Source organism: Macadamia integrifolia, chromosome 5 (genome assembly GCF_013358625.1).
Source record: "Macadamia integrifolia cultivar HAES 741 chromosome 5, SCU_Mint_v3, whole genome shotgun sequence".
Taxonomy (NCBI): Eukaryota; Viridiplantae; Streptophyta; class Magnoliopsida; order Proteales; family Proteaceae; genus Macadamia; species Macadamia integrifolia.
The window spans coordinates 775464-788513 of record NC_056561.1 but is presented as its reverse complement, the minus strand read 5'-3'; the positions used below and the strand labels follow the sequence as shown (position 1 = coordinate 788513).

The 13050-nt window shown below is 38.3% G+C and overlaps 1 protein-coding gene across 1 annotated transcript; it reads right to left on the bottom strand.

The window, feature by feature from the left end:
- Positions 1–4121: 4121 nt before the first annotated feature.
- Positions 4122–5555, bottom strand: LOC122080217 (zinc finger protein GIS3-like). The gene has a single exon (XM_042647137.1). It carries the CDS (start codon positions 5066–5068, stop codon positions 4337–4339), a length of 732 nt encoding a protein of 243 aa, XP_042503071.1. The 5' UTR covers positions 5069–5555; the 3' UTR covers positions 4122–4336.
- Between the last annotated feature and the right edge of the window lie 7495 nt (positions 5556–13050).

The window sequence follows — 13050 nt, the reverse complement described above, 5'->3', positions numbered from 1 at the left end:
TCAGAAATAGAAATTGAAATTTCTACCTATTTATGGTTCAAGAAATAACCCAGGAAAAACAAGTAGAACTTATTTCTCCGTTTCTAGAAATGACTCGTGACCATTCTTTCGCCGACTACTATCGACTTCCAGAAACATGACTTATCAAACACCTTTAATTCCTCTGCCGTTTCTGTATCAAACGGGCCCTAGATCATCTTGGTCTAAATGTTTAGTCCATATATATTATTGAAATCATGGTATATAGATTGAGTAGGAGGGTTTTTTTTTTTGGTGAAGATCGAGCATGAGATTGGCCATGTTGAATGAGGAGGAGTCGGTCCAAAATCGGGTTAACTCTCTGTGTGTTTGAATAGAGAGAGAGAGTAAGAGATGCTTGAACTATTGGATGAAGAGACTCACACGTATATGATGGGGATTGAAAATCTCAAAGGAATATTACCGATGAGAGAGAGAGAGAGAGAGAGAGAGAGCTAAATTGGCATTCGACATGGGGTCCTCTAAAACGGAAATTGTGTTGGTTCAATTGGGTTAGAGATCAATGATCAAAGTGGACGTCGACATCAGTTTGATGTAGCACTGAAAGGAAGAAAATTAAGATTGGGACCCAACAACAGCAAGGATTGTTTTGGCAGGGTTGTGAGGGGATGACATGATTTGCCTTCCCAACCAATTGAGTTTTATTGTAAGACAAACTTGACAACACTTTCTTTTGTATCCATTTTTTTATTATGTCAAAAGCTCCAAGGAAGAAGAAACTTACTTTTCAAGTGCACAAGTTTTCAAATCCATGATTGTGCTTAGGAACCCATCTTTCCCTTCCTTTTTAGAGTTCAAAGTTCAAACCAAACCATCAAATTTTAAAAAAGAGGAAACAAAAGCAATCCAATCTAATCCAATCTAATCACTAATCTTCTTATAATCTTTTAGTGTGTTCTTTCCTCACAGAATCCAAACTCTATTATTCGTCCCCATTGCATTTACAGGTACTAATACTGCTTACATATAATGCTGTTGCTCCTTATTATTTATTTATTTATTATATCCTTACATTTCCACCGAAAATAAGGTGCCATTTGGAAGGTCCCAATTGCCCATTTGACCCTCCTTCGTAGCTGGTCTCTCCCATTAATATTTCATATTATTTATTGTGGGAGACCCTAGAATGATGCATTAGGTGCTGGACATGCATTATCTTGTTTTTGTGCTTACACTTTCGTCTTTAGTCGCTTATGTGTAAGCACAGCAATCAAAATATTACTCACCTTTTCTGATTTAATTTATTTTTACTATTTATTTATTAATAATTTTTTATTTGCCTTTGCTTTGATTTTTTCTAAAAGTGAGTAACTTAATGCCATGGTTTATAAGGACTTGATCGAACACCTTTTTTTTAACTATCGATTCTTAAAAACGGATTTAATTCAAAACAAGTGGTATCAAAGTCGTGACATGACTGCTATTATTTCTGTGAATGGAAAACATTTCTTAAAAGTAAATTACATTTATGCGGAGGGAGAGATTATCGGAATTCCAAATCAGATGTGAGAAATTTGTTGTATAGATTTATAAGGACTTAAATACCTTTTTTTTTTTTTTAATGATTAGCTTTTAAGAATGAATTCTACCAGAATAGTAACAATGCCCTATCTTTCTCTCTCTCTCATGCACTCACATGAAACAAAGAGTGATAATGTGACTCTAACAATGACCATTCAGAGATTGAACCTTGAGATTTTGGAGTTGTTCATTTTCAATTATCATTGAATCCTAATTGAAAAGTGATAGACAGTTGGTGTGTTTAACATATGATCAGTTGGTCCCACAACCCATTAACATCAATTGGGGATTAAACGGCAGCAAGAGGGAACCAAACAACTGTCAAGCAGGTTAGATGGAAATTAGGGATCATGATATGAAATATCACCATAAAGGAAACCACTACTTCTGGTTTTGCCATTGAATAATTGAATATATTGTTTTGTATTCTTTTCTCTTCCAATCTCTCTATTTGCTTCACAGGTTGGAATTAAACATGATGTAAGAATTTATCTCCATCTATGATGAAGAAAGAATCCTTTCGCCATAAACGTCTTTTAACTCTAAATCCTCTAATTGAATCCATGAAAGGTATTTATGATTGTGAACAATAGGGTGTAAGATTAAACCAAAATATAATCATATGTCACATCACCATTAGAATTGATGAAGAAAAACCTAGTAAAAAAAAACATACATGCTTCTTGGGAAAGATTTAATTTTAATAATCTCTGGCCTTTTGATTTGTTATCTTTAATAAGAACACCAAGTGGACTTAATATGTTCCAAGTGATTTTAAACCCAAAGCAACTCCAAATTAAGAAAGCTAGTGCTTGTATTAATGCTTATCCAACACTAATCATCATTTTAATAGAGCAATGTGAGAAGTAAGGACCAAGCAAAGGCCTAGCCTTTACCTACCTTTACATTGTGATGTAGTATATATGTTTAGGCTTTTTTCAAGACAAGACAAGTAAATCTTTTCTATGTTTGCAAAGTCCAATCTTGTTTACTGGATTCCACTGATGATGATGACCTTTTTTTCTGTTTTTGTTTTTATTTTTTATTTTCGGCATGTGCACATAACATCTAATTTTACCTCCCAAAAAAAAAAAACAAAACAAAACAAAGGCTTCATACATAAATGATAAATTCATCATATAATATTATTTCTAACCTTCCAGTCCCAGTCCCGCAGTCCCAGTCCTTATTGGTGATAACACACCCCCCAACAGAGAAAAAGAAAAAGAGAAAGAAAAAGTGAGAAAAGGGGGTGAGTGTTTGTCTGAACTCTGCAATAAGGAAATTCCATGTTTATTGGTGCTGCTTTGAAAGGGTACGTCTTGAAATTTGAAAATCCCGAACTATTAATCTGAAGTAAGTGTGTGTATATATATATATATATTTATATTAATTGCATGTTAATATCACATTCATTTGCCTTCATTCCTTGTACATGGATAGATGATTAATCATGATTATTATATTAATTGTGTTTGGTATGTGATGCGGTAAAAATTGATCAGTCGATCTTTCTTGCAACTCCTGAGGCTCCAATGGATTTGCACAGAAGAGAAGACATGGGAGAGTCGAGCTGACCCAACGGGAGACTCTCCGATGCCTAAGTCAGATCTTTCCACAATAAATACTCAAGAGAGTTTTCAATGAAGAAGTGTTTGATCCCCCATGATGGAGGCTTACCTTGGTATTTATAAGCTGCTAATGGAGGGAGAAAGAGGAACATTTATGGAAAGTCCTGCTAAGCGTGGAGCCCTTAAGGAGAATGGCTCTACGATTTTGAGAATATTTCAGATTCCAGGGCATATTTTGAAAATATTCCTCTCTTATCCTGAAGACACAAACCGTGAGAGATGTGGACACCTTGGCGATGTGAGTGGATTGACTCCTGCCCCTATAATCAGGGGTCACGTCCCTTGAATGTAGGAGTGGACATGTGTATGTTTCTGGGCACCTTATTTGATTGTGCCGAGTCGAGGTAGCAGGTGGGCCTGTGGAGAGACCGAGGTAGTAGGTCTGCCTGAGGAGAGGTCGAGGTGGCAAGTCGGCCTGTATAGAGATCGAGGTGCAGGTCAGCTTATGGAGAGATCTAGGTGGCGGGTCGGCCTGAGGAGAGGCCAAGGTGGTAGGTTGCCTATGGAGAGACCGAGGTGGCAGGTCGGCCTGAGGAGAGACCGAGGTGGCAGGTCAGCTTGAGGAGAGACTGAGGTGGTAGGTCGGCCTGAAGGGAGGCCGAGGTAGCAGATCGGCCTGTGGAGAGACCGAGGTGGCAGGTCGACCTGAGGAGAGGCTGCGGTAGCAGATCTGCATACACGCTTCAGTCGTGTTGAGGATGAGGACATATTTGGCCTCATCTATGTATTCTTGAAATAGATTTTTGGGTATAGATTACATTTTGAAACTCATTTCTTTTCTATTTTCTTACTTGAATGCATTTTATATCTAAAATCTATTATGAGGATGCATATCAAACATAATGGGTATATCTATTTAATTTATAATAATATGCAAAAAGTGAAATATCCAAAAAATTTGAGTCCATAGCAGATCGTTCAGTTTGTATGTAAGCTAGAAAATTTTTCCTTTAAAAAAAAAAAAAAGATGAAAAATGTACAAGATGATCCATATGGGCAAGTAAACATGAAACCTCGGAGCTGAGGAAGAAGCCAATCGTTGTGGCTGGTATTTTTATATACTTTGCCCATATATTTCAAGTTTGAAGGCGGATGGAAAATGGATCAAATTAAATTCAAAAGTAGTAGTGAAGCCTCCTCCTAAATCAAGGTGCAGCCGGCGCAAGGCTGAGCTGCAAATCCAAGCCAAAGGCATCGTCGAAGCTGGGTCCACCATCACCTCCTGAGCCTGAGGGGAACCGACTCCTCAACGGAGGGACAACCCCCCCTGTACCTGTAGCTGAAGAAGATTGATGAGGTCGAACTCGAACCTGTGAATGAAACCCACTCGTCCTTGCCTCTCCCAAGCCCACCATATCCCCTCCTGCGTACGCTAGCGTCGCTGGGGCTTTCACGGTTGCACCAGAAGGAAACAAGCAACCGTGAGATACGTGGAAAGGGGGCGTCGCCCTCGAAACGTAGACCCAGGGAGGAGATTGGGTTCCAGCTGCCGGAACAACCACCGGTGCAGAGGTAGCATTAGCAAGGAGGTGTGGCGGCCGCGCGAAGGCTGATATCATCGGATTACGGGCATAAGAAGCGGCTGCGCTTCGACCGGCTTGCATTTGGGCACGCTTGAGCTGCTGTCTCTCCTTCTTGTGAGCGTTTTGGTGGCCACCCAATGCTTGGGAGTTGGCGAATTCGCGACAGCAGTACTGGCACTCGTACTTCCGACCGTCGTTGACAGGGAAAACGCCGGAGTCCGGCGAGTCCGATATGGTTTTGATTGAATCTACCTCCTGATCTTCTTCTGATACATTGAAGCCAAAGAGCTTTAGTCGTACGCTGTTGTTGGTACTATTATTTGGCTTGGAGGTTTGGTAATCCACTTCAGCCATTATTGAACAAAACCAACTGCAGCTCTTTGCAAGGCCGGAAAGAGAGAAAGACGAATGGGCGATTGGTTACAAGAATAGCATGAGATTCGTGGTGTACATGGGTTTTGTTCTTTTTGTTTGGAAGATCGATCACCGAGATAGCAGAAATGAGAGAGAGAGAGAGAGAGAGAGAAAATGAAGAAGAACGAGAGAGGGCCGAGGATCTCTCTATCTGGGATTGTGTGTTAGGGGAGTGGGTGCATTTGGAGCTTGGCGGGTATTTATATAGGAGATACCTAAAAGCGTTTTATATATGCACGGTTGAAAGAAGAAACGATATATATGCACAGTAGAAAGAAGAAACGAGAGAGAGAGAGAGAGTTCGGGACTTTGGGTTGCCGGTTGCGGACATCCCTAGGAGGAGGAGAAGGCGGAGGAGGAGGAGTTCGTGAGCGAGTAGTAGGAAACTAGAAAGTCTCATTGGGAACATAACCCAGAAACAAAGAAACACAGCAATACTTATTAAGGTGAGAAAATGGATCAGAACTTCAGATCCCGTATGTCTTTTACAAGAAAAAAAATAAAATAAAATAAAAATCCCGTATGTCTCGCCATTTTATCCATCTTGATTGGAGAAGGGAGGAAGTTCTACCAAAAAAGATTGGAGAAGGAAGTGGGTAAGGGTTCCCATTTACTAAACTGCCACCTCATGATTTTAATCCTTACGTAAGTAAGAAAGTTGATGCTTCTTGTTGATAGTATTATACTAAGTACAATGTGTATTAAGGGGCTGGGGCACGGCCCGACTCCGTAGAAGAAAAAGTGTTCTCATGATCGAGTGGGGTTAGTCTAAACTATCTATCATGTTGGGCGTCAAAAACCTCACCTGAACCACTAGGTACAGGCCCGCCTGATAAGAATCGATCCGTTAAGGCTCCCAACCTTCCGCTGCTCCACCTAGACCTAGTTAGACCTAGATCAATTATTATTTGGGCACTAATGATGCTTGGATGGAGCTTAATTGGAGCCTAATTGAAACCAACCATCATTCGGAGTTGAACAGGATCGATCATTTATAGTTTGATTAACTTGAGCATGTATTGATAAGCTTTTATATGGGCCATTTGTTGCATTATTAGTTCAATTACATATTAATAATTAATCAATAAACTAAATAAAAAAATGTCCATGCATCGTGAGACCTACGAATAAGACTCCACCAAGATGGACACGTAAATTAACACTCTACTAGCAAAGATAAAGCAAGATTGGATTAATTAACCCGACGATCCATATTCCATACCAACCGACCCATACATCACCCTTATAAAGAAGGAAGTAGCATAAACTTTTTCAAGCATTTCTATCAAATGGGGTAGTTCCAAGACCACATGGAAGATGATGTGGCTACTTTAAACTAAATATATACTTAGCTTTTCTTAACATTATCCCTAAAAAAAATCTTTTCCTACTTAATTAAAAGTGTTTTAAATTAATCCCCTATATATAGTATAGGTCTATAGGAAGATTGTGAGGTTGGAGATATTGATGAGGGGGTGAGGGTTATCACCTTCACTTTATTAAGGTTGTTTGCTACTTAGCTAGAAGTGACTGGCAGATGGCCTAACAAATTAACCCTCCTCAATTTACCCAAAAATATTATCTTATTCCAAGCATTGTTGTTTTTTCATCATTAATTGGTCCCTATATATCTTGAAATTATGACTTGTGTCAAGTGGGCCTTGAAACATTATCTCTAATTTTAAAAGGACATATATATATATACATATATGAGAGAGAGAGAATGAGAATGGTTTAAGAAAACACTATTGATTCAAGTGTATCGATATTGGCCATGGCAGATATTAATACCTCTCCAATTCTAACTAAAAATAAATCTATCCAATAAATTATTTTTAATTAAAATTAAAAACTTGACCGTCTAATTCAACCCAATACGCTGATCTGTATTAGTATTAGTATATAGTATGGTCGAGAGTCAATACTAGCACCGCTCCCGGCCAATACTTTTTTTTAAAACAATGAGAGAGAAGTGTAGCAAATTAGGCTATTTTAAGGGACCAATGATCCTTATGTATCATTTTTGTAATTTACCATTCCAAAAGCTTGTGGGGAATGGGGATAGTATTATAATGGAAACGGACCCAAATGGGCTCCGTCAAGCCCATGTCTCTGTTGGCTGTCTTCTACTGCAATAATGGCTAGAAAAATCTGAACAGCCTCTCTCTCTCTCTCTCTCTCTCTCTCTCTCTCTCTCTCTCTCTCTCTCCTATAAATCTATAATGATAATAATAATAATAACAACCAATAATATATATATATATATATATTCCCATTAAATAATTGCATGTTTCCTCCTCGCCTTTTTCACTGTAACACTTCAGCGTTGTCGTGGCTTGCTCTATGGAGCCGACAGTCACCCACCTCTCTCTCTCTCTCTCTCTCTCTCTCTCACAGAGGTTGCCATCTTACAAAGGTTTGGGACTTGAGATAAGGAGGAAGTTGATTAAGAAGATCCATGCATCATGCATGCATGCATATTAACACACCTCCCAAGTCCCACCCAAACATCAAATCTGTCAAAACCTAACCCCCTACTACAACTAATAACTCCAAAATTCCATCCGCCAATGATTACCAAATCCAATCACAGCGTCAGATTACTAAATCTACGACGTGTCTCCGTCTGTATCACTCATACCCTTCCACGTGTCCTCTTTTATCAGGTCCCACCTATGTATCCCAAACCCTTGGATAGCACCCCTTGTTTAGTTTTTTCACGTATAGTATAGAAGCATATATCTATCTATGGAAAAACGAATGGTTCCTCATCGTGTTATCTACGCTCATAAATAGTGGGATGTGGAAAGACCATCTTGTCCTTGAACAGCCTCTTGATAGGAGTTTTCGTCTACCATTTTACTGGTGCAATAACCACACGACAAGGAATATAAGCCCATATAGCCCACACCTCCATTAAATCAAACAAAATGGAAACCCACGGAGTGGATCTGACATTTAGGTGTGAATCCAGTGCATAGTGCATTGTTGCAGCCTCTGTTGGTAGAGCAGGTGTGAGATTTGTGGTTTAAGGATCAATTCCTGTCACATGCATTCTCCCTCTCTTTTCTATCAATCCCTCCTCCCCCTCTAGTGTGTGTGAGTAAAGTTCTCTTGAGCCAAAAAAAAAAAAAAAAAAAAGAAGAAGAAAGAAGAAGAAGAAGAAGAGAGGGTCTGGCATTTAGGCCATCTTGTTTTGGAAACCCAAAATCATGATCCAAGATTCCGGTAATGGATTGATCAGATTCGATCCAATTTTTTAACATCTGGATCAGATGTTCATTTCAGGTGTTGGGGGCCTACCATGACGTGATGATGATGGGTGAACATTTTAGCATGTTTCCGTGATTGATGTTGATTAGGCCTCTAATAAGTTTCCCCTATTTTTTCTAAAATACGGTTCCCTTTTGGTTCGTTCTTTTTTTTCTCCTCATCTGGGATTGGAACTGGGACTGGGACTGCGACTGGGACTGGGGAGAGATCTCTAAGAATCTTACTAACTACGACGAAAAGGGCTCTCAATCTTTTCATTTCAATTTGAGAGAGAGAGAGAGAGTGACAGAGAACAAATCCTTCTTTTGTAGTCCCACTTCAAATAATAATCCAAACCATATATCATTCCCAAAGTCTATAAAGTCTTTTCATTCTTTACCACAACTCAATGCCTGACCCACCATTGTCTCCTCCTCCTCCTTCCTCCTTCCTCATGTGGGTTCTAATTTTCTTCTTCTTTTTCTTTTTTGTTAAAGGATGTGGGTTCTATTCAAAGACCCCTTCTTCCCTCTTCACTTATTAGTTAAATTTTGTTGAATGATGCCAAGATTTGAGCCAATTATTTCATTATCTCCAAGACCCCACTTAATTAAAACGTATCTGTTAATTCAAATACATCATTATAGTTAAGTGAGTGGGTTAATCAAATACTGGATATGTATCCCCATGTCTATGGACTCATAAGCTTCATGACATGTGGCAAACATGCATGAGTTGATGCTTTGTAGTTTCTAGGAAGGAATGTTTTGCTATTAGTTATTTAACCTTGATCAACCCAACAGTCCATAAAACCATGTATGAGATAAGAAAGTAGTACTGTCCAATCATGTAGATTATTGACCTTAATTAGTGCTTATCTACTAATATGAAGTTTCATTCATCCCACTAGTAGTGGGTTTTAACTCTATACATGGGTTACATCATCCAAGTTACATTATTTATTATTAATAGATTTTTCTTTTTTTTTCTCAAATACCATTTTTTAAGTTAGAAACTAGGTAGGGACACTATCTCTATCAAAAGGGGATCAAGGAATTGGATCTCTCTGACAAAGTATGACAGGTGACCACCTTGAAGGCTTGTAGACAAATACTTTTTAAGATTATTTCACATTAGGTTTGAGGGTTGGGAGGACTCAGTGGCTTTTAAAACTATATATGATTATTTGTCTTTTGATGTGTGTTGGATCTTCTCTTTCCTTTCAACAGCCTTCCATAATTGAAGTTGTGGAGTGGGATCCACAGCCAAACCAGTAGTTAGACATAAATATGAAACATATTCTGCGCAGGAAGATGAGGAGGTTAAGGCAATGGGTATGGGGCCATGGATTGTCAGGGAAAGGAAGCACATGGCTTCTCCCTTTGATGTAGGGAAAATCATGTGGTGGTGCATCTTACTTGGCCTCTCAGTGTCCCCACAAGCATCAGTGGGTTGGGACGACCTTGCATTGGGACCACATATCTGAACTAACCCTGGGGCATATGTAGGCACTACATCCATAAAACCAAGCTACGGCAACCTAATTTTTTTTTTTTGAGGCCGTGAGTGTGCTCCACAATCAAGAGCCAAAGGAAAGTTTAGTTTCACCTTAATCGGATAATGTGTAACTACTGAATTGGTGATTTTGGGAGGATTTTTTCCATCCTAAAGCTTGGGTCTCTTTTTTTTTTAAAAACACAAACACATATACACGCACGCACAACACACATGCATGGTGACTTTTTTCTAAGCTTGTTGATGTATGGTCATGGAATTATCTTAACCATTTATCTCTAGCTTGTGAATTGATCAACACTACTGTCCTCTTGAACCTAAACTTTGCTTGTTGTAATGATTCCCACCATCAAATATAAAAAGATATGAAGAGGCCTTAATCATGCTTACTTGAGAGTTGATTGAAGTGATGCAGATATTAACATTTGAGATTGCCCGAATCCCGCATATGGCCCACCAAGTTGTGTTTGTCAAGTTAAAATTATATTAAGGGACATTATTTTATTGATTTGATTAGGACAAGATTATTTCAGACATGTTCCTCGTATAATACAGCCCCATTAACTTGGTAACCATCTTTGTTTCTTATTGCATCCATTACTATGAAAGGATCCAAAAGTTTTTTGGTTCTTTCTCTCTCTAATTGATTTGAGTTTTAAGTTGATTACCTTTTATGAATATGTTAAAAGCATGTTAAGCTAGCAATACAAGCAATGTGGAATGACTTGACAAAACCCCCTTTCAAGTATTCAAAGAGACACTACCCACTTCAAATATTAAAATAATAAGAGGGAGGTTGGGTGGAGTTAGCTTTAAGTCATGTGAAGTAGCTCTATAAACTTTAGATTAATTGACATGAAACTAAACCTAGATTATAGTCTAGAATGTCTAGATTTTATAAGCTTCCAATTAATTCCCTCCTCTGAGATTTAAAAAAATACAAGTCATGAATTGGATTGATATGGTATTTGGTCAATCAATGAGACAAAAAAATAACTGTGTATGTTACCTGTAAAGTTAAAGACCCTTGAACGGCTATTTGTACATACACAACGTGACAATGGAACTCAAAGACATATGTCGGGAAACCAATGCACATGACAAGAGTATACCTATTTATGAGCATGTGGACTTGGGCATAAGAAAAGGGGTTAACTGTTTGAGTATTAATACTCCTTTCTACACGACTAAGATAAACTATCTTTGAATTATGGAGGCTTGTCCCCTAGAGATTCTACGTAGCTGAAAGGCTCTAACATAATAAAACAAAAGAAAATTTATAATAATAATAATAAAAAGAAATCCAACAGGAAACCAAGGTCAAGAGACTCAAAGACAAACTCCTTAGTTAAATAATTGTAGTCTAGCTTAATTAGTATCTGCATTAGGTTTAGGTCATCTTCTAGCTCTACAGAGTTCAGTTGGCATGGAAAAATATTGATTTGTGACACAAGAAGGAACCTTCTAGGAAATAAAATAAAATTTGAAATTGGGTTTGCTCAGCTGTTGTGCCTTGATTAATTTTGTCCTTAAACAGATAACCTAAGAAGATGTTCTTTGGTCTGATCAAGAAAACTACTTACTTGCAAGAAAGTTTATGAGCATTGTGACTATTTTTATCATTATTTCCAAATTAATGTGTTGCGTGATTTCAGTGCTAATAGTACTTTGCAATGAAATTAAAATATTTCAATATTGACCTATGCATCGACGGAGATGGCGGGTAAGGGACCAGTAGACTTAGAAATTATGTACGGGCGAGTCCACAAGAAATGCCTGTCCTTGAGGCCATCTTAGTACAGTTGTTTTTTTTTTTTTTTGGATGGTGGGGGGACCATAATCTGATACTTAATTAGTCAATAGAAAGCTCCATGGCTTAAGCTTGTTAGAACTAGGTCTCTGCTTTTTATAGTGTATTGCATAGGCAACCACACAAGCAACTAAGATGTCTATTCATATCAAGGGTGTTGATGATAATAATTAATCTTCTTGCTGAATAAATGTCCTATAATAGAGAAACATGAGATGGGTCTCGGTCCTATTTGAGGTGTTTGTCCATAAAATACAAGATGTGATATGTTCTTTCAAAGTTTCAAACTTTGAATTTATCGAACATTGGATGCTAATAAACAGGCAAGAAGAGGTCTAGTCTTCTATGGGCTTTTGTCAATTCAAACCCAACCACCCTATCCCTTTGCCTCCAAAGGGGGCCGAACCTGGCTGTGCTGGATATTAAGCTCGTGTTTGGTATATAATTCTTAGAATAAATCCTAGGTTTAGAATATATTCTAAAATGAGAAAATAGATAAGAATCGAGTTTCAAAATGTGTTCTAGATCCAAATTTAATTATAAAAATACAGATCAAACACAGCCTAAATTTGTATTTAGTTAGTGACCACGGGTCGAGTGAAAAAACAGCCTCTTTGCGAAGCGGAAATAAGACTGCATATATAATGACCCTCCCCCAGACTCTGCAATGGCGGGACCTTTGTGAACTGGGTCCCTTCCCCACTCCCCCTCCCCCTCCCCCTCCCCCTCCCCTCCCTCACCTCCCCTCCCTCACCTCCCCTCTTTTTTTTTTTCTTTTTTCTCCTTTTTTTTTTTTTTTTCATTTTTTGGCTAAAGAAAAAGAAATTCATGAAGTAGAAGAGAGTTTAAGGGAAAGAAAGGGCTTTGACAGTAAAAATTACAGCAGACAGTAAAAGAAAGATTTAACGGATGACCTGGTAGTTGTAAAATTAAGGGACGACACTTGGTCTAAACAAATGCAAAAGGTGTACTCTGCTTCCAATGGAAAAAATCATGTGCTTTGTGCACAGTTTTGCATTTTGCACCATACGAGAGAAGATTTGACAGTTTTAACCATCGAATACATGAAAAAATGTCTATTGATAGACTGTAAATTCAAATTCAAATTCAATCAAATATCTTGTCATGCATGTCCATGAATCTTTATATATTGCAGCATTATCCATGTACCCTACTATGATCAAGCTCTAAGTACATCCATTACTCTCTCTCTCTCTCTCTCTCTCTCTCTCTCTCTCTCTCTCTCTCTCTCTCTCTCTCTCATGCATAATTAGCAGACACCACGTAAATTAGCTATTTCACGCAGTCGAATGCACTTTCCTCAACACCACGGTCAGCAGGCATT

Bases quoted from the DNA above. Each gene is read 5' to 3' on its own strand.
- LOC122080217 (XM_042647137.1), bottom strand. From the start codon at position 5,068: ATGGCTGAAGTGGATTACCAAACCTCCAAGCCAAATAATAGTACCAAC.